Source organism: Pleurodeles waltl, chromosome 1_2 (assembly GCF_031143425.1).
Source record: "Pleurodeles waltl isolate 20211129_DDA chromosome 1_2, aPleWal1.hap1.20221129, whole genome shotgun sequence".
Classification (NCBI taxonomy): Eukaryota; Metazoa; Chordata; class Amphibia; order Caudata; family Salamandridae; genus Pleurodeles; species Pleurodeles waltl.
The window spans coordinates 798,388,936-798,411,516 of record NC_090437.1 but is presented as its reverse complement, the minus strand read 5'-3'; the positions used below and the strand labels follow the sequence as shown (position 1 = coordinate 798,411,516).

At 48.5% G+C, this 22,581-nt stretch overlaps 1 protein-coding gene across 5 annotated transcripts in view; it reads left to right on the top strand.

Moving 5' to 3' along the window:
- NEK1 (NIMA related kinase 1) overlaps nucleotides 1-22,581 on the top strand; it is an 800,483-nt gene that overhangs the window by 634,904 nt on the left and 142,998 nt on the right. For all 5 annotated transcript variants that reach the window (XM_069244156.1, XM_069244192.1, XM_069244183.1 and 2 more), the window contains one exon: nucleotides 13,935-14,164. In XM_069244156.1, the coding sequence (XP_069100257.1) occupies nucleotides 13,935-14,164 (230 nt within the window). The remainder of the gene's footprint in view (nucleotides 1-13,934; nucleotides 14,165-22,581) is intronic.

The window sequence follows — 22,581 nt, the reverse complement described above, 5'->3', positions numbered from 1 at the left end:
AGGGGGTCACATCCCCAAACCCTTTTGGGGGAATCCCCCCTCTGCAAGATGGAGGATTTCTAAAAGTCAGAGTCACCTCAGCTCAGGAGACCTCAGGGGTTGTCCTGACTGGCCAGTGACTCCTCCTTGTTTTTCTCATTATCTCCTCCAGCCTTGCCGCCAAAAGTGGGGGCAGTGGCCAGAGGGGCGGGCATCTCCACTAGCTGGGATGCCCTGTGGCACTGTAACAAAGGGGGTGAGCCTTTGAAGCTCAACACCAAGTGTTACAGTTCCTGCAGGGGGAGGTGAGACGCACCTCCACCCAGTACAGGCTTTGTTCCTGGCCACAGAGTGACAAAGGCACTCTCCCCATGTTGCCAGCAACATGTCTGGTGTGTGGCAGGCTGGCAAAAACTAGTCAGCCCACGCTGGAAGTTGGGTATGTTTTCAGGGGGCATCTCAAAGATGCCCTCTGGGTGTATTTCACAATAAAATGTACACTGGCATCAGTGTGCATTTATTGTGCTGAGAAGTTTGATACCAAACTTCCCAGTTTTCAGTGTAGCCATTATGGTGCTGTGGAGTTCGTGTATGACAGACTCCCAGACCATATACTCTTATGGCTACCCTGCACTTACAATGTCTAAGGTTTTGCTTAGACACTGTAGGGGCATAGTGCTCATGCACCTATGCCCTCACCTGTGGTATAGTGCACCCTGCCTTAGGGCTGTAAGGCCTGCTAGAGGGGTGACTTATCTATGCCAAAGGCAGTGTGAGGTTGGCATGGCACCCTGAGGGGAGTCCCATGTCGACTTAGTCATTTTCTCCCCACCAGCACACACAAGCTGGAAGCAGTGTGCATGTGCTGAGTGAGGGGTCCCCAGTTTGGCATAAGACATGCTGCCTCCCTTAGAGACCTTCCATGGCATCAGTTCCCTTGGTACCAGGGGTACCAGTTACAAGGGACTTACCTGGGTGCCATGGTGTGCCAATTGTGGAGACAAAGGTACAGTTTAGGGAAAGAACACTGGTGCTGGGGCCTGGTTAGCAGGCCTCAGCACACTTTCAAATCATAACTTGGCATCAGCAAAGGCAAAAAGTCAGGGGGGTAACCATGCCAAGGAGGCATTTCCTTACAGACTCATTCTAAATCCCTGCTTGTATGATGATGTAATACTGCACAGGAAATTACTGATACTGCCAGGATTTGTTTCTCCTGGATGCCGTATTAACACATCATTATGAGTTTCTCAGTTTGGAATGAGGGATAATATGGTAATAGTACATTTTTTCCCAATTCTGAGCTACAAAACTGGGACTAATATATTTTTTCACTCTATTTTACCTTTTGAAATTTGTGTGAGAAAAATCACCAGTTCTATGTGGTAATTTTGTACAAGTTGCTTTTAGCATTACCAGTCCAACCAGAATGAGATTAATGACTGTAATATTATTAGGCAGGTCAAGTCATATTTGCTGATTTGTGAGTGTAATTCATTTTATTTGCTAATGCTTTTTATTAGCATTTTTTCAAGTATACAATATATACAAGTATAGGCTATACTTGGATGTGGTAAACTACTCCACATACATTCATTAAAACTGTTAGTAATTAAGTATTATTGTTTACCAATACATCCTTGTACAGTATAAATTGACAAATAGATGTGAACTTCCTATCAAAAGAATGAGTAGATTGTTATTCCTAATTAATTATTCATATGCGGTATGTGTTATGTATTTGAATCGCTGGAAAAGCAGTGGGCCATAAAGAAATTGTTTAAGACAGGAGATAAAAACAAAAATCAAACAATGATAAAATTCAGATCCTAAACATAACTACTTATAGTTTCCCAGGATATACTCTTTTGCAAGTACATGTTCCCTGGGATTACCATGTGTGCAGTTGTGTATTTGTTTTTTTGTTGTTTTTGTTTGGTTAGAAATATTTACTGTTTGTTTAAGAAGGGCACAAAAAATGTGATATATGATTGAGCATGTCACATTTTTGCATGTAGGAACATCGTTTGACTGGGACATCATAAGGTTTGTACTTACAAGTGCTTTTATTTACTACATATATTATAATGGAGGCTTTTGTATTGCTTTTGCTGAGGGATCTATCTGTAAGGAACAATCCTTCCCATTGTACTAATGTGGGTATTTTTTCTAAGTTTTTAATTTCTTCTCTATGCAGTAATAGAGACTCAGCTTCAGCCCATTCCTGTATGGGGGGGCCTTCTATGACATGGTAATGATTCGCTTTGCTAAAAGCCGAGATGAGTCTATGAATTTGGAGGAGGCCCTAGCCAGGAGGTGCTACTCAATGGAAATCAGATGAATAGACCCAGTATGTAACTTTCACTCTAATTGAGGTCCTTGTAGCCATGATCTGTGAGAGGAAAATCATATTGTCAATAGTCTGCTATGGTAGGACATCCAAAACATATTCGAAGGCCAAGACCCAGCATTTAGGCATTACACCTCTGTAGTTTTTGTGCACCGTACTGGGTGCAGGGGATGCACTATGTATTATGTAGACCTGGATGTTTTTGAACCTAGAATTCCTAGACATTGTGTGTGGCTAAACTACATTGAATGTCCAATCTTTATCATTGATGCACCTGTTCAAACCATCATCCCAATTTTTTTCTCAGTTTGATCGGTTGGGGAGAGGTGCCTTTTCTGACCTCCAGTAGTGACCTGTGTAAACAGGATATCAACAGCCTACCATTTTGCATGGTATAGATCGTTTGTAAGTTGTCTTGTGTATTTGGTTCTCGGTCACTAATTATTCCACTGTGGTAATAGTGCTAACTTGACCATCGCACATCAGAAATTGCTCTTTATGGGCGCAGTAGTAGTTGTTAATTAGTGCTACAGATACTTGAAGATGCCCGTTTACAAACACATTTCCCCTCAGTAAGTATTCGCACATCCTATGGCTTTAGGTCCTTTACTGGACAGTACTCATAGTTTTTGGAACTTTCAGTGGAATTGAGGGTGAATAGTGAAAAGTGGTAAAGTAATCTCACCAACATCACTGCAAATATTTGTTTGAGTTTGCAGACCACCAATTGTCGATCCCAAATGCCCTTCCAGTCTGTCTATGTGATATACTTTTATATCTATGTGGTAAAATGTGTGTGGTTCCCATGCTATTACCAGGCATTCCTGTCTAAGCTTGTATGTATGGAGGGGAGGATCTTTAACCACAGGAAATAGACTAGATTTGCTCCAGTTAATTTTTAGTTCAGCTAGCACGTCCATCACATTTAGGGCCATATTTATACTTTTTGACGCAAAACTGCGCTAACGCAGTTTTGCGTCAAAAAAATTAGCGCCGGCTAACGCCGTTCTGAAGCGCCATGCGGGCGCCGTATTTATTCAATGGCGTTAGCCGCCGGCGCTGCCTGGTGTACGTGAAAAAAACCGACGTACACCAGGCAGCGCCGGCGTAGGGGGATATGGAGCTTGGGCGCCAAAAAATGGGGCAAGTCAGGCTGAGGCAAATTTTTCGCCTCAACCCGATTTGCGCCATTTTTTTCTACTCCCAACCCCCATTGAAATGACTCCTGTCTTAGCAAAGACAGGAGTCATGCCCCCTTGCCCAATGGCCATGCCCAGGGGACTTATGTCCCCTGGGCATGGTCATTGGGCATAGTGGCATGTAGGGGGGCACAAATCAGGCCCCCCTATGCCACAAAAAAATAAAAACTTACCTGAACTTACCTTAATGTCCCTGGGATGGGTCCCTCCAGCCTTGGGTGTCCTCCTGGGGTGGGCAAGGGTGGCAGGGGGTGTCCCTGGGGGCTTGGGAGGGCACCTCTGGGCTCCTTCCGAGCCCACAGGTCCCTTAATTCCTGCCTTGTACAGGCGCTAAAAAACGGCGCAAAAGCGGATGGACGTCATTTTTTTTGACCCGCCCAGAGTGTAAATACGGCGCACATGCCTCTGAGTCAGTTTTTTAGACGGGAACGCCTACCTTGCATATCATTAACGCAAAGTATGTGTCCACGCTAAAAAATGACGCAAACTCCATGGACTTTGGCGCTAGACGCGTCTAACGCCAAAGTATAAATATGGAGTTAGTTTTGCGTCGGAATTGCGTAAAAAAAAACAACGCAATTCCGGCGCAAACAGAGTATAAATATGCCCCTTAATATCTTGAATATTGGCTTAAGGTTTCCTTTGCCATTTTTCATGCATACCATGTATTCTGCATATATGGGAATCCAGTGGACTCTGTCTACCAGAGAAAAGGTGCGACCCTTGCCATTTCGTCTCAGCGCTTCAGCAAAAGGTTCCACCTTAGGGCAAATAAAATTGTGGATAGTGGACATCCTTGTTTTGTTTATGTTGTGAAAATGGGTATACAATGGGTGTGATCTCTAGTACATTAAAAGACGTAAGATTTTCAAAGAAATATTGCAACCCAGTATAAAACCGTTCCTGGTCAATATGAACTAATTTTGACACACAGAGCAGTAGACCCTTGGTTAGTATCTTGTTGAGTAATTTATGACTGGTGTTCAATATGAAGAGTGGCCGAAATGAAACTAAATGAAGGATCTGATAGAGACTTCTAGCTGCAGCTTCCTTACCTTAGAATTCCCTGGCGTCAGCTTCGAATACGGAATTTTTCTTCTGAGCAGTACCCTGCGCATGCCGTTGAGCAGCGTCGTTCGGATCCGTGTGCGTCCACCAGTTCCGCGTGTGTCGTCAGCGTCGTTGGAGCCGTCTATGACGTCACTGTTGTCTATAAAGATGCCGTTTCGGCACGTGTACGTCAGTTCCTTTCCTTCCGTGCCGGCTAAGCGCAGTTCCGGAGAGAGCTACCCTTCTTCGACGGTTTGTCGAGGCTTTTTTGACTGTTTGAAGTCATGTCTTCGAGAAAGACAGGGTTTAAGCCGTGTGGTGTGTGTCATCGCACCATGTCGGTGACGGACCCGTACCGTGTTTGTCTTTGGTGCCTGGAGAAGGGCCACGATTCCACCTCGTGCTCTGACTGTTGGGCCATGGCGCCGAAGGCCTTGAGGGCGAGATCCCTCAAGCTTCTTGCGGCCCGACATTGGTCTTCGGTCGGCGCGACTCCGCGGAGGTCACGACACCGCTCCCGGAGCCCCAAGTCCTCTTCCTCGCATTCGAGGTCATCCGAAGGTAAGAGGCACAAGAAGAAGAAGTAGTCCAAGCGGACTTCGTCTTCGCCACGCCTGTCGGCCGACAAGGCATCTAAGGAACGTCGACGCTCAGAGCGCGGTTCCGCAGAGCCGTCGCCAGGGTCGACTCCGCGTCTTCCGCCCTTTACGGGGACCGGATCGGCCCCTGCTCAAATAAAATAATTTTATGGGGCCATGTGTCTCGTTTTTGAGCGGGATGCACCCTCTGGTGGGTCTTCGGGCACCGTGGGGTCAGCAGGGGCCCCTTTGGATTTGACGTCAGCGGCTTTGGCCTCAGCGCCGTTGGGGACCCCAGGATCTGATACTGGACCGGCGCCGGTCCCTCACAGTCAACCTCCTTCGGCGCCAGGACCGCCGTTGATGATTCTGCCACCGGCGTCCACCGGTGGCAGCCCCATCCTTATTTCGGATGATCCGGAGCCAGAGTGACGTCGTACGACGTCGACTCCTACAAAGCCAATTCGGCCCAGATCATTGTCTGAGCATTATTTAGATCAGCCAGATGCAGGAGAGGAATGGGAGGGGTCTGAGGACCCTTTAGAATATGGATTACAACAGGACTGGTATGAGGATCTAGGGGAGGCCAGTGGACTGGACACGTCTCCAGATACTGGTATGCTCTCTCCTCCTAATGTGGCTATGGAGGAGGGTGCTTCTTTTGCTATGGTGGTGCGTAGGGCAGCTGAGGTCTTGGACCTAGAGTTGCCTACGGTGCCAGTCAGGACGAATATCCTGACAGAAGTGCTTCAGCCGGGGGTGACAACATCAGAGCCGATGTTGCCCTTCAATGAGGCTCTTACAGACATCCTTCTGGGTACGTGGTCCAAACCCAGCACAGGGGCTCCTGTGAACAGGACGGTCGGCCGCCACCGTAGACCCACTGCGAGCGACCCTAGTTTCCTGACACAACCTCCCACTCCTGAGCAGTGGCGTAGCATGGGTTGTCAGCACCCGGGGCAAGGCAAGTAATTTGCGCCCCCTAACCCGTGGATTTTAGCACTCGCGAGCGCGCCCCCCCCCCCCCCAGATGTTGCGCCCGGTGCGGCCGGCCCCCCCTGCACCCCCCACGCTACGCCACTGCTCCTGAGAGCTTGGTTGTCCAAGTCTCTACTTCCTGTGGTGCCTTCCCTTTCGCTCCCCCGGATAGGGAATCCAATATGCTGGATCAGCTTGGGAAGAAGATGTTTTCTTCCACCAGCCTGGCATTGGGGTCCGTAAGCACCTCTTGCCTATTGGCCTGTTATTCCCATACTTTATGGGATACGGTGGCACAGGTGCTGCCCCAGGTCCAGTAGGGCATACAGGACACTCTCACCCAGGCTGTCAAGGATGGGAGAGATGCAGCCAAGTTTACGATCCGGTGTGGTTTGGACACGACCGACTCGCTGGGCAGAACGATTTCAACGTCAGTGGCCCTATGTCGCCACGCCTGGCTACGTTCTACTGGTTTCTCAGGGGATGTCCAGTCCAGCTTGATGGACATGCCCTTTGATGGCTCTCGCCTTTTTGGTGAAAAGGCAGACTCTGTGCTTGAGAGGTTCAAGGATTCTCGAGCCGCGGCCAGATCCTTGGGCCTTTCAGCGCCAGCACGACAGCAGTCTGTCTTTAGCCCCTTTCGAGGCTTCTGAAGGGGCGTGGTACCACGCCAGCCACAGTTCAGCCACCGTCCTCAGGCTTCATAAACATCCCGGAAGAGGACGTGGTCGTGGTACCATCAGACCCAGAGGGTCTGACCAGAGGTCGGCCGCCGCACAGCCCCCTTCCACAGCGCCCAAGCCCTCCTAGTATGGTTCTGCAGGATCACGTCCGTCCAGTTGGAGGGAGGATTCGTTTTCATCTCCCTCACTGGCTTACCATCACAACGGACAAGTGGGTCCTTGCGATCATATAGAAGGGCTACTCCCTTCCCTTCCAGTCTTTCCCTCCTTCTATCCCTCCGACAAAAAAACGGCTGATGGAGGACCATTTGGTTTTGCTCCCTGAGGAAGTTACGGCTCTCTTGGCTAAGGGAGCCATAGAAAGGGTCCCGATTTCAGAAGTAGGCAGTGGTTGTTATTCCTGCTACTTTCTGATTCTCAAAAAGAACAAGGGCCTTCACCCTATCTTGGATTTAAGGGACGTCAATCTCTTCCCCAAGAAGGTGAAATTCAAGATGATCACTCTTGCTCAGGTCTTCTCTGCCCTAGACCAAGGAGACTGGATGGTAGCGTTGGACTTCTACGATGCTTATTTTCATATCCCCATCCTGCCCTCCCACAGGTGTTACCTGCGGTTCAAGGAGGGCCACGAGCACTTTCAGTTTACCGTGCTCCCTTTCGGTCTCACCAGTGCCCCTCGGGTGTTTCCAAAGGTGATGGCGGTGGTAGCAGCTCACCTGCGCAGGTCAGGGATTGGAGTCTTCCCCTACCTCGACGATTGGCTGTTAAAGGCTCCCACGTCCCAGGCTCTCGTCACCCATCTCCAGGCGATGGTGAACCTCCTGCATTCACTGGGGTTCACTATCAATGTGCCGAAGTCAGACCTGACTCCTTCTGAGAAGCTCACTTTTATCGGATCTGTTCTGGACACAGTACAGTATCAGGCCTATCCTCCTGAGCAGCCAGTCCACGATATTCAGGTTATGATACCGATGTTTCGGCCTCTATCCTGGATTTCGGTGAGATAGACTGAGGCTGTTGGGACTCATGGCTTCCTGCATCCGGTTAGTCAAACATGCCAGATGGCGCATGAGGGCTCTGCAGTGGGACCTGAAGTTCCAATGGGCACAGCATCAGGGAAATCTTACTGACGTGGTTCAGATCTCGGAGGGACCGCAAAGGATCTGCAGTGGTGGTTAGTGAACTGTGATTGGGTCCAAGGCAGACTCCTCTCCCTTCCCCAACCAGATCTCACAGTAGTGACAGATGTGTCACTTCTGGGATGGGGCGGCCATCTGGGAGAGGTGGAGATCAGAGGTCACTGGTCTCCTGCGAAATCTGGGCTCCATATCAATTTGTTGGAGCTTCGGGCGATCCGACTAGCATTAAAGGCATTTCTTCGCCAGGGCTGACAAACTCAGCCGTCGATGCTTAGCAGATCACGATTGGTATCTCCATCCGGAGGTGGCGCAAGGACTCTTTCAGCAGTGGGGAGAGCCTTGGTTAGATCTGCTCACCTCTGTAGAGAACGTGCAATGTCAGCAGTATTGCGCGTTGGAGTTACCAAGGGGGCTATCGCTAGGCAACGCTTTTTGTCACAAGTGGAGTTCAGGCCTCCTGTGTCCACATTTATTGATACTGTGAGTACAACAAATGCTTAGCACACCTCCAAGATAAGCCTACATGCTCACCCACACCACCACAAAAACAGAGCATTAGGTGGTCTGCTTTTTTTTATCACTAGATGGGGTTGTTTGTACTCTCTGTGCAGTATAGGTCTTTTTCATACACTATATAAAGAGACAGCCTCCTACAACTTTTCCCACCAAGGAAGAATGCTGCATTCCGCTCAAAGACGAGCTCTGACCAGGGGCTTGCAAAGACAGTTGGCCACGTAGTTAGCCACCTTCTCTGTTGATGACCAGTCAGCAGAATGAGGGTGCATGAGAACTTCATGGTCCAGCGTATCAGAGGCCGGAGCCCCTGCTTCCTTTGGGGTAGATTGAGGCACCTGGGAGAGGGTGGCCAGAGAAGGGCACTGAGGCCTAGACGAACCCCGCTTCGTCATTGGAGTCACCTTGGGAAACATCAAAATCATCCCCATCTGGGTTATAAGATGGAGAGACATGGTTCTTGGGGCAGAGTGCTGAAGCCTCAGACATCTTCCCTTCCTTCATATTGGGTCAGCAGAGCTACAAGAGAGTCTTCTTTAGCCTTCCAAAGGCACTTAGGTCAAATCCCAGTTCCTGCTTGCCTTTGCCCGGGCATTGTGCCAGTGCAGTGGCTTCCTTTCTAGCTAATTGGATGGGCCCCTGAGTTCAGGCTGATGTATGCCTAGGTTGAGGTGGCCTGCATACATATATGCCAGTTGCATAAGTCACTTCTCAAGAGGTTCTATGGCCAGATGCACAGTCTGGTGTTCGGAGGCATAGACTACCTCACAATAATCGTCATCTCCTGCATGATGCTCTAGGAGGATCTTTAGAAGAGACCTTAAAGCTGTAGGTAGGCTGTCAATGGGGCGCTGGAGTGCAAGCAGCTGAGTTTTTGGGTAGTCTAAAGGACATAAAATGTGTCGCACCCTGGGACACTTACACCCTCTGGGTATGTGTAGGGTATCAGCCTGGACCCTGTCCCTGCAGCACTTAGGAGATTTGGGAGGAGAGGGAGAAAAATTGATTAACACTCTTACCAGGTCAGGCATAGGTACTGCTGCATGAAGTAAGAATACAGATTCCTGGAGGCATAAAGTCTTCTAGGACAGATGAGACGCGCAGACGCTCTGCAGCAGCTGACCGTGGAGCAACCAGGTGCGCGTCTGCACGGCAGTGCAGCCCTTGAGTGCCCACTAGTGGGAAAAGAGCTCCCCTGCACTTATGCAGCCCATTTAAAGTTTTCAACAGCACCGCAAAAGGAGCACTCAGATACATTCCCTTAGATGTACCCTGTAGGGAAGAAGAAAAATTTTAAGGAACCAGCAATAAGCCACACTACCCTAGTAACAGTAAGAAGCAAAAAGACACTCATTTATGGGCTTCTGGAGCAAGGAAGAAAGATGGGGCTTTGAGAAAAACAGACTCTTATGGGACATTGTATTCTTTGGTTAAAGATTTTTCTATTTGCTTTCCTGCTGGTTCATGGGAATGGTAGTTTATTCAGTGTTAAAGCTTCTAAAGTTCAGTAAAGTGGAGAAAGTAGAACATAATCCTCTTGTCCGGTCCTGACATTTAATTTATTTCCCATTTCATAAAATCCTAAAATTGTTGCAGAACATTCAGCCAGCACTGAAGAATTGGGGGATACCATCACTAAATGCAGTCATGTGTTGTACACCTTATATTTGTTGTTGTGGCGTGGCCACATATATACATCACAGAGGACATTTTATGAGTGATAAGCTGTTAAAGTTGTTTTTCCTCCCTAAACTGGTGGCATTTGAAGGTAATGCTAATAGCTTTATTTGTTGTCTGTTAATTATATACTATGTATATAATTAACAGACAACTGCCTTTGGGGCAATCTGTAGTGCATCTAGCAGAGGACCATCTTAGTGCACTGGTTACAGTACCTAAAGGTCTGATCTTTTGAAGCTCTTTTGTGAGATTGAAATGGTGACGTGTGGTTTCACAAGCACCTAATTCGACAGAGGTATTAGACAGTAATTGTAAGGAAATGCCTCCTTGGCATGGTTACCCCCTGACTTTTTGCCTTTGCTGATGCTAAGTTATGATTTGAAAGTGTGCTGGGACCCTGCTAACGAGGCCCCCCAGCACCAGTGTTCTTTCACTAAACTGTACCTTTGTCTCCACAATTGCCACAACCCTGGCACTCAGGTAAGTCCCTTGTAACTGATACCCCTGGTACCAAGGGCCCTGATGCCAGGGAAGGTCTCTAAGGGCTGCAGCATGTCTTATGCCACCCTGGGGACCTCTCAATCAGCACATGCACACTGCTTCACAGCTTGTGGGGAGAAAATGACTTAGTCGACATGGCACTCCCCTCAGAGTGCCATGCCAATCTCACACTGCCTGTGGCATAGGGAAGTCACCCCTCTAGCAGGCCTTACAGCCCTAAGGCAGGGTGCAATATACCACAGGTGAGGGCATATGTGCATGAGCACTCTGCCCCTACAGTGTCTAAGCAAAACCTTAATTGTAAGTGCAGGGTAGCCATAAGAGTATATGGTCTGGGAGTTTGTCAAACACGAACTCCACAGTTCCATAATGGCTACACTGAAAACTGGGAAGTTTGGTATCAACCTTCTCAGCACAATAAATGCACACTGATGCCAGTGTACAATTTATTGTAAAATTCACCCAGAGGGCATCTTAGAAATACCCCCTGAAAACATACCCGACTTCCAGTGTAGGCTGACTAGTTTCTGCCAGCCTGCCACACACCAGACATGTTGCTGGCCACATGGGGAGACTGCCTTTGTCACTCTGTGGCCAGGAACAAAGCCTGTACTGGGTGGAGGTGCTTCTCACCTCCCCCTGCAGGAACTGTAACACCTGGTGGTGAGCCTCAAAGGCTCACCTCTTTTGTTACAGCGCCACAGGGCATCCCAGCTAGTGCAGATGCCCGCCCCTCCTGCCACTGCCCCCACTTTTGGTGGCAAGGCTGGAGGAGATAATGAGAAAAACAAGGAGGAGTCACCCACTAGTCAGGACAGCCCCTAAGGTGTCCTGAGCTGAGGTGACCCTTACTTTTAGAAATCCTCCATCTTGTAGAAGGAGGATTCCCCTATAGGAATAGGGATGTGCCCCCCTCCCCACAGGGAGGAGGCACAAAGAGGGTGTAGCCACCCTCAAGGACAGTAGCCATTGGCTACTACCCTCCCAGGCCTAAACACACCCCTAAATTCAGTATTTAGGGGCCCCCAGAACCTAGGAAACTAGATTCCTGCAACCTTAACAAGAAGAAGGACTGCTGACCTGAAGCCCTGCAGTGAAGACGGATACGACAACTGCTTTGGCCCCAGCCCTACCGGCCTGTCTCCCAAATTCGAATAAAACTGCAACAGCGACGCATCCAACAGGGACCAGCGACCTCTGAAGCCTCAGAGGACTTCCCTGCACCCAAGCACCAAGAAACTCCTGAGAACAGCGGCCCTGTTAAACAATCTGCAACTTTCTTGCAACAAAGAAACAACTTTAAAGACTTCACGTTTCCCGCCGGAAGCGTGAGACTTTCTACTCTGCACTCGACGCCCCCGGCTCGACCTGCAGAAAACCAACACTACAGGGAGGACTCCCCGACGACTGCGAGCCCGTGAGTAGCCAGAGACGACCCCCCTGAGCCCCCACAGCGACGCCTGCAGAGGAAATCAAGAGGCTCCCCCTGACCGCGACTGCCTGTAACAAGGGACCTGACGCCTGGAACTAACACTGCACCCGCAGTCCCCAGAACCTGAAGGAACCGAACTCCAGTGCAGGAGCGACCCCCAGGCGACCCTCTGCCTAGCCCAGGTGGTGGCTACCCCGAGGAACCCCCTCTGTGCCTGCCTGCATCGTTGAAGAGACCCCCGGGTCTCCCCCTTGCTTTCAATACAAAACCCGACGCCTGTTTTCACTCTGCACCCAGCTGCCTCTGTGCCGCTGAGGGTGTACTTTCTGTGCTGGCTTGTGTCCCCCCCGGTGCCCTACAAAACCCCCCTGGTCTGTCCCCCGAGGACGCGGGTACTTACCTGCTGGCAGACTGGAACCGGGCACCCCTGTTCTCCATTGAAGCCTATGTGTTTTGGGCACCTCTTTGACCTCTGCACCTGACCGGCCCTGAGCTGCTGGTGTGGTAACTTTGGGGTGGCCTTGAACCCCCAACGGTGGGCTACCTTGGACACAACTTTGAACCCTGTAAGTGTTTTACTTACCTGTGCACTTAACAATTACTTACCTCCCCCAGGAACTGTTGATTTTTGCACTGTGTCCACTTTTAAAATAGCTTATTGCCATTTTTGCCACAACTGTACATGCTATTGTGGTTAATCAAAGTTCCTAGAATACCTGAGTGAAATACCTTTCATTTGAAGTATTACTTGTAAATCTTGAACCTGTGGTTCTTAAAATAAACTAAGAAAATATATTTTTCTATATAAAAACCTATTGGCCTGGAGTAAGTCTTTGAGTGTGTGTTCCTCATTTATTGCCTGTGTGTGTACAACAAATGCTTAACACTACCCTCTGATAAGCCTACTGCTCAAGCACACTACCACAAAATAGAGCATTAGTATTATCTATTTTTGCCACTATCTTACCTCTAAGGGGAACCCTTGGACTCTGTGCACACTATTTCTTACTTTGAAATAGTACATACAGAGCCAACTTCCTACAGTAATTTACAGTGATAATTATCAGGGGATACCCCCAAAGGAAGGCTCTCGGTTAATCTGATTATATTTCTTCAATCCCGGCACTGCTGCTTTATAGAACATATTTTTAGCGTTATGTCACCTTTGTTCTGGCTGTAATAAATTTCCTTTTTTTAATAAACAATGTCAATGATTTAGTTTTAGTAATTTAACTAAACCGACATTCTTAAAAAGAAGCGCCTCCCTTTGCATAGTTCTCTTATTTTTACTCTGTACCAAGGCAAGGTCATCAAAAATTAATTGTTGCTTTACAGCGCGGCTTATGAAATTATGACCTACTGGGTGAATTTAGCAAATATCACATTGGATTTGTCTAAAAATATGTTAGTAAATGCAGGAATAACCATCCAGCTGGAATGGTGGGCGTCAACCTTGTTAATTAGTTCAATCTGGTATGTGCCAGACTTCAGGAACAGTAGTAGTGCCACAATAGGGACAAGAGGGTAGAATAATGCTCCTTTTGTCCTTTTTATCAGTATTGGTGTTGCAGCAGTGTTCAGACTAGATGACCCTAGCCCTGCTCTTTTGCTGACAGCAGGTCTTTAGGCAAACGTGTTTTTAACTGTCACATCAAACTGTAATTGATCTGTGTTCTAGCTTCAACTAAATAACAAGACAAACAACTGGTAAAGTGACAGAATCTTTAGTGACATTTTTGGTCAGTTAAGGCTTTAGGAAATCTTCACCTTATATCTTACATTGCCTCAGTAACTGCTAGTGTAAAATATGTTCTTGGTGCTTTTTTCATAATGTGAGTTGTGTTTTTTACAGCCCCACCAGAGCATCGCTGTAGTGAATCGCTTCCACAGGAGCAACCTTTTTTCCAGAAGGTGAACCTACCACAAGCTGTTCAAGGAGACGCACCTAATAAATCCCCTAACTCGTGGCTGGATGATGCTTTACCGTCTCGCTCATTATCTGAACCTCGAGTGAAAAAAAAGAACAATTGTTCACTGCTCATTGGTCTGTCTACTGGGCTGTTTGATGCTAACAATCCCAAGGCAAGTAAATATTACTTTATTGTTTTTCAGTTATCATTTAGTAAAGAGGAATAAGTACATTTAACAGTAGATCCCGGAGAGTTGTGCTGTATACACTTTATTGTGTATGTTGACGTGGACAGGTGATGTCAGACACAGACTGTCACCAGCTCAGTGCTGACATGCAGTTTCTTTGTGGACTTTTTCCCTGTAGAAGTCTAAATATATTTCTACACTAAATGCACTGATAACAATTTGAATGCTTGCTGGTGTTTTATATGCACGATTTATGGATTACCTGAGCACCAAAACCAGGCCAGAAGAGGGATGATATATTAGGAGTGAAGGTAGGGAACCTTTGGGACAGGAAATTGATGTCCTGGGATAAGGTGAAGAGGCATCCAGCAACAGAGTAAACGGTAGATGGTGCTGTAAAGCTCTTACCTGAATGTCCCAGTGCCTTGCAGAAACTCCCAGGGCTCAGCAATAGAGATGATACCGCACTTACATGGTAATGATATCTCTTAAAGTGACTAAACCAAAGACAAACATGACATTGATTAGGGCACTCGAGGATTTACAACAGAAATTGGAGAGCTTCTCTTTCTGCACATAACACATGACACCGATAACGAAAAACAGTGGGTAAGTCTCCCATATGTGGATGGAAATGTATACGATATCCTGAAACATTTGCTGTTGCCATTGTAATCATCTCAAAATTTGATGAATTGGTGTTCCTGACTAGTTATTTTATCTTATTTCTCTTGGAGTGCCCAGAAAATCCTAGCTCTATAAATGTACTTGTCTGGATGGCAATTCTTTCATTCCAAGTGCTCTGAAAACAATGTTTTTGAGAACAGTTTTGTGTTTTATTGCTCAAAAGGAAGTCATTTGTTATTGGTTTCAGAGTTTATATAGGAGCTACAAAAGACAGAGACTGCTCCGTCTCCTGCATTGCAGTTCAGGACCTAGCTTGGGCGAAGCACCTTCAACTCACAAATACTAGCTGGCTTGGATATAAATATTTATAAATTGTAGATACGTGTTACATATCCTTAATGTTTTGATTTCCATGCTTGTAAAATCCTACATCAAGGAAAGACATATAGAATACCATGCTGTAAGGTGGAAAAAGAGTCTTCCTTACCACCTACAGATTTTTCTGATTGAGACTTTTACAGCTGCTTCCTCACTTTTTGAATACTTCCCTAGGCAACAGACGGAATCTGGAAAATATTCAGCAGTACCCATGTGTTCAATAAGTGGTGCCGGTGGCTCTGTGTCAATGTCAGAGCTGTCCTTCTGTGCTGACATCAGTTCCTTTCTTTCCTCATCGATGTTCTGCTCTCGATGTGGTGTGCGGTGACCTATGTAGGTGCCACCTGTGCACACTGACATAATTTTGTTTCTTTCTGTGCCAGAGCAACTGCTAACAATTTTCTGGATGCAGTCTGATGCCTGGGGAAAAATTCAGAGGTGAGGAATCTGCAGTTAGATGGGCTATTCCAGAAAGAAAGGTAAGTAACTTATTCAACTGATAGAGACTTCTAGCTGCAGATTCCTTACCTTTGAATTCCCTGGAGTCAGCTTTGAATGCAGAGTCTTTTTGCTGAGAATTATCCTGTGCGTGCCGTCGGGTGGCATCGTTTGGTTCCACATGCGTCGTCCGGCTCTGCGTGGTTTCGTCATCATCGTTGCAGCCCTCTATGATGTCACGGTCATCTGTATAGACACCACCTCGCGCACGTACGTCAGTTCTTTTCCTTTCGCGTCGGTTAAGCACAGATCCGGGATCGAGCTACCCTTTGCCTTTTTTGGCAAGCCTTTTTTTTATGTTTTGTCGAGGATTTTTGTCGTCCGTGCTAGGAATATGTCCTCTAGAAAGACGGGGTTCAAGCCGTGCGGTGCCTGCCATCACTCGATGTCGGTGACGGACCCCCACAAGGTAAATCTCTTGTGCCTCGACAGGGACCACGAGTCAAAGTCGGGTTCCAACTGCCAGGCAATGGCATCGAAAGCTTTGGGGGGCCGTCCCTAAAGCTCATGGCGGCCCAGCAGTCGACTTCGGTCGGCGCAACTCCACGGAGGTCACGGTTCCGCTCAAGGAGGGTGTCCCAGAAGCACTCCAGAAGCCCCAAGTCCTCTTCGTCCCATACAAGGTCCTCTGGGCACTCTGGAAAGAGGCACAAAAAAGAAGTCAAAGACATATTTGACATCATCATGCCCGTCGGCCGACGAGACATCTCGGGAACGTTGACGTTCCAAGCACAGTTCCACGGAGCTGTTGCCAAGGCCGCCCCCTTTCCGGGAGCTGGAATGACCCCAGCTCAATTAAAGAAATTTTATGAGGCTATGCTCCTTGTTTTTGAGCGGACTGCCCCCTTGGGTTGGTCTTCGGGCCCCGCGGGATCAGCAGGGACCCCATCGGATTTGATGCCCGCGGCTTTGGCGCGTTTGGGGACTCCAGGATCCGATAGCGGATCCAGACCTGTGCCGGGTTCTCACAGTCGGCCTCCTCCGGTGTTGGGTCTGACGTCATCGCTCCCTCCACCACCAGTACCCACTGGTGGTAGCCCCATCCTCATTCCTGATGATCCAGAGCTGGAACAATGTCGTACAATGCCAATTTCGACAGCGCCATTAGGCCCAAATCAGTGCCCGAGGCTTTTTTAGAACAGCCAGGCACAGGTGAGGAGTGGGAGGGGTGTGAGGACCCTTTAGAATATGGATTGGAGCATGAACAGGACTGGTATGCGGATCTAGGAAAAGCCAGTGGACTGGATACTTCTCCAGATGCTGGCGTGCTCTCACCTCCCGCTGTGGATACGGAGGAGGGGGCATCTTATGCCATGGTGGTTCGTAGGGCAGCTGAGGTCTTGGACCTAGACTTGCCTGTCGTGCCAGACAGGACTAATCTCTTGACGGAGGTGCTTCAGCCAATGGTTGCTACTTCAGAGCCGATGGTACCCTTCAATGAAGCCCTCACAGATGTCCTTCAGGGAACGTGGTCCAAACCCAGCACAGGGGCTCCTGTGAACAGGGCAATCGGCCGCTGCCATAGACCAGCTCCAAGCGTCTCTAGTTTCCTCACCCAAACCCCACCCCGGAGAGCTTGGTGGTCCAAGCCTCCACCTCCTGTGGTGCCTTCCCTTCCACTCCCCCGGATAGGGAATGCAAGAGGCTGGACCAACTTGGGAAGATGATGTTTTCTTCCTCCAACCTGGCATTGACGTCAGTAAACACCTCTTGCCTATTGGGTTATTTTTCCCATAATTTATGGGACACGGTGGCACAAGTGCTGCCCCAGGGCCCGGAGGGCTTACGGGACACTCTCACCCAGGCTGTCAAGGATGAGAGAGATGCAGCCAAGTTTACCATCAGGTGTGGCTTGGACACGAATGACTAGCTGGACAGAGCGATTTCTTCTACAGTGGCCCTCCGACGCCACGCCTGTCTGTGTACCACTGGCTGTTCGGGGGATGTCTAGTCGAACTTGATGGACATGCCTTTCGATAGCACACGCCTTTTTGGTGAAAAGGCAGACTCTGCTCTTGAGAGATTCAAGGATTTTCGAGCTACGGCCAGATCCTTGTGTTTTTTAACGCCTGTTCGACAGCAGTCTGTCAATCACCCCTTTCGAGGCTTCGTGAGGGGTGTGGTACCACGCCAACAACAGGTTAGCCACCGTCCTCTGACATAACAGCATCCAGAGCGAGGACGCAGTCGTCTGCAACGCCCAAGCCCTCCTAGTATGGTTCTGCAAGACCATGTCCGTCAGTTGGAGGGAGGATTCAGTTTAATCTCCTCACTGGCAATCCATAACATTGGACAAATGGGTCTTACAGATCATCCAGAAGGACCCTTCCCTCCCCTTCCAGTCTTTCCCTACCTCTATCCCTCCATTAATAGAATGGCTGATGGGGGATCATTTGATTTTACTCCATGAGGAAGTTACGGCTCTCTTGGCCAAGGGAGCCATAGCAAGGGTCCCGATGTCAGAAGCAGTCAGTGGTTTTTATTCCCTCTACTTTCTGATTCCCAAAAAGAACAAGGGTCTTCGCCCTATTTTGGATTTAAGGGATGTCAATCTTTACCTCAAAAAGGAGAAATTCAAGATGCTCACTCTTGCTCAGATTTTGTCTGCCCTAGACCAAGGAGACTGGATGGTAGTGTTGGACTTGCAGTATGCATATTTTCACATCTCCATCCTGCCCGCCCACAGGGGTTACTTGCAGTTCAAGGTGGGCCAAGAGCACTTTCAGTTTACCATGCTCCCCTTCGGTCTCACCAGTGCCCCTCGGGTGTTCACCAAAGTGATGGCGGTGGTGGCAGCTCATCTGCGCAGGTTAGAGATCTCAAGCTTCCCCTACCTGGACGACTGCTGTTGAAGGCTCCTACACCCCAGGCTCTCATCACCCACCTTCAGACTATGGCGGACCTTGTGCATTCGCTGGGGTTCACAATAAACGTGCCAAAGTCACATCTGACTTCCTCTCAGAAGCTCCCTTTCATCGGAGCTGTTCTGGACACAGTGCACTGTGGGGCCTATCCTCCAGAGAAGCGAGTCCAGGATATTCAGGTTATGATACCGATGTTTCGGCCTTTATACTGGATTTCGGTGAGACGGACTCTGAGGTTTTTGGGACTCATGGATTCCTGCATCCTGTTAGTCAAACATGCCAGATGGCATATGAGGGCTCTGCAATTGGACCTGATGTTCCAATGGGCGCAGCATCAGGGAAATGTTACTGACACGGTTCAGATCTCAGAGTGAACTCCAAAAGACCTGCAGTGGTGGTTAGTGAACAGCAATTGGGTCAAAGGCAGACTCCTCTCCTTTCCCCAACCAGATCTCACAGCAGTGACAGATGCGTCACTTCTAGGTTGGGGAAGCCATCTGGGAGAGGTAGAGATCAGGGGCCTCTGGTCTCCAGTGGAGTCTGGACTCCATATCAACTTATTGGAGCTCTGGGCGATCTGGCTAGCATTGAAAGCATCTCTTCCTGTTGTGAAAGGGAAGTTAGTGCAGGTGTTCACGGACAACACTACCTCAATGTGGTACTGCAACAAGCAGGGCGGTGTGGGGTCATTGACCCTTTGTCAAGAGGCTCTGCGTCTCTGGACATGGCTGGAACAGCAGGGCGTAACCCTGCTGGTTCAACATCTGGCAGGTTCTCTGAACGCCAGGGCAGACAAACTAAGCCGTCGACGCCTAGCGGATCACGAATGGTATCTCCACCTGGAGGTGGTGCAAGGACTCTTTCAGCAGTGGGAAAAGCCTTGGTTAGATCTGCTCGCGTCTGTAGAGAACACGCCATGTCAGCAGTATTGCGTGTTGGAGTTTCCACAGCGGCATTCGCTTGGCGACACTTTTCAGGCCTCCGGTATGCATTTCCACCCATACCACTTCTGCCCAGAGTTCTCAAGAAGATCAAGACCGACTGGGTCCAAGTCGTCTTAGTGGTTCCGGATTGGGCACGGCGAGTCAGGTATCCTGAGCGACTCAAAATGAGCATTAATCCTTCGATCACGCTGCCCCTTCGAGAGGATCTTCTATCGCAGCAGCAGGGAAGGGTCCTCCACTCGAAGCTGTCAATTCTGCGCCTTCATGCGTGGAGATTGAGTGGCGGCATTTGATGGGTTTTGATCTTCCTCACAAAGTCTGTAAGGTTATTTTGGCAGCCAGGCATCACTCCACTAAGCCGGTATACACCTGCCGTTCGAAACGCTTTGTATTTTATTGTACAGAAAGGTCTATTGACCCTCTTTCTGCTTCTCTTTCTGACATTCTTCTTTTCATTCTGTTTTTAGCCCAGCAGGGTTCTTCCGTAGGACTCTAAAGGTCTAGCTTTCTGCCTTATCAGCATTTCTTCGGCTGCCTGACTAGGCTTCCTTGTTCAAATCTCCCAGTGTAAATAGATTCATCAAAGGGCTTGTACATATGTTTCCCCCTATGCCCTTTATTATGCCTCAATGGGACTTAAATCTTGTCCTCACATTTCTCCTGTGTGCTCCCTTCGAGCCTTTGCACAACTGTCCCCGCCGGCTGCTCACCATCAAGACATCCTTCTTAGTGGCAATAACATCTGCCAGGAGGGTGAGTGAGATGCAAGCCCGGTAATCAAGGCCACCGTATCTCAATATCCATCCAGATAAAGTGATTCTCAGAACTCGTGCTTCTTTCCTCCCTACGGTGGTGACCCCATTCCATGTGGGTCAGGATATGACCCTACCCACCTGCTTTGCTCCACCGCGTCCCTCTAAGGAAGAGGAGCGACTCCATTGACTGGACCCAAAAAGAGCATTGTCGTTCTACCTTGACCGCACAAGAGTTCCAGGTGGATGGCCAACTCTTTGTGGGGTACATGGGACCAAAGAAGGGTCAGGCAGTGCAGAAGCGAACCCATTTCACGCTGGGTCATTCTCTCTATTAAGATATGCTGCGCATTGGCCAGGTAGCAGCTTCCTGAGGGCTTGCGGGCTCATTCTACCAGGGGAAAAGCTGCTACCACTGCGCTAGCTCAAGGTGTACCAATCCTGGAGATCTGTCAGGCTGCAACGTGGGCGTTCTTGCACACGTTTGCAAAACATTACTGCTTCGACAGTCAGGTATGAAGGGACGGGTACTTTGCCCCTTCAGTCCTGCAGGACTTTTTAGTGTAAGGAGTGGTATCTGTAGCCCACCGCCAGGAGGTTATGGCTTGGGTATCTATTCAAAGGTAAGGAATCTGCAGCTGGAAGTCTCTATCAGATGAACAAGTTACTTACATTTGGTAACACATTATCTGGCAGTGTCTCTATCTAGCTGCAGATTCCTTGCACCCACCAATGCCTCCCCACTCTGCGGATGTGACTAGTAGGGTTTATCCCTTCTTAGGGTCCTAGTTTTGCACAGACAAATGTTGGTTCTATCCATGACTCTGCGCTTCTGGTGTGGAATTTTCTGTGGATAAAAGAACTGACGTACGCGCACTGAGGTGGCATCTATATAGACGACCGTGACATCATAGACGGCTCCAACGACGCTGATGAAGCCACGTGGAGCAAGACGTTGCATGCGGAACCAAATGACGCCACCTGACAGCGCGTGCAGGGTATTGCTCAGCAAGAAGATTCTGGATTCGAAGCTGACGCCAGGGAATTGAAAGGTAAGGAATCTGCAGCTAGATTGAGTCTCTACCAGATAATGAGTTACCCAAGATAAGTAACTTGTTTGTTAAGAAGATGGATTTTAACATTGGGTATGCCAACATCGGTTACAATTGGAGGCCTTCTTTGTTAAGGCCTATCGATGAGGATAAGATGCCCGTTACATTGGCCTATCACACATTAACCTGCAAAACGGGCAGTGGCTGATAGTCATGGGAGTTGTCTGAATAGGATAAATCAATTTAAATAGTGAGTTAGCCCACCTTTTCGCACCAGTTCCGGGACGTGACTAGATCTAGGTAGCAAAAGCCTGTTGAGCTCCATGAAAGTAAAAAAAAAAAAATAAGCCTTCCCCTTTTGAGAACGTTAAAAAATGTTTTTAAGAGCAGGCAGTGGTCTACTTCTAGCCCTGCCCGTTTGGCAGTTTACCCCAAAACTTTGCCTTTTTTTAAGGCTGTGATAGGGGATGCCAGCAAAGGTAACAGCAGATTGTTCCTCCACAACAGCATGCCTCACAATCCTTTTGAGGTAGAGACAAAGGATCAGGTCACCAGCATCCAGACCCTCTGGGGCAACACACCGCCAGACCCAAACCACCCCCACTGTAAAACCTCTTTATTCAGATAGAGACTTCTGACTGCAGATTTCTCACCTTAGAATACTTCACATGCATCAAACTGGATCTGGAAAATCTTGAACAATGCCTCTGTGCGCTGGTAGGTGGCATTGATGAGCTCTGCGTTGGGATGGGAAGTGACTCTGTGGTGCCTATATAAGTGCCACCCCGGTGTGCTGCCATCAGTTCCTTTACTGTGCAATCAACACAAATCCAGAGAGCTACTTCGGTCAATTTTTTTACCAACTTATTTGACTTTATTACAGACTGTTGTTGAGCTATTGCTCCCAGTGTGCTCAAGGACATGTACCCTGCAAATCCTATAGGGTTTAAACCTTGCAGGGAATGTCACAGATGTGTGTGACCTCCACTTGGTCTGGCTCTAGTGCCTGGAATTTGGTCATCTCATGGCCTGAATCGAGTGCAGGTTAATGCACCTCAAGTCGATTCACGAGCAGGAAATTAAGCTCGGCTGTTGCAGCAGAAGAAGGCTGTGCGCCGTTCCTGGGGTATATCATGGGGCGTTATATGGGCACCTCAACGTCACTTCTGACATACGAACTATGCCGGGCCGATCGACCCTACCTACCAGCAGGCAGAGATACTGCCTGAGATTCTACATATACATTCTGATGCTTTGGAGATATTCTAAGGTTAGGATTTGGTTAGA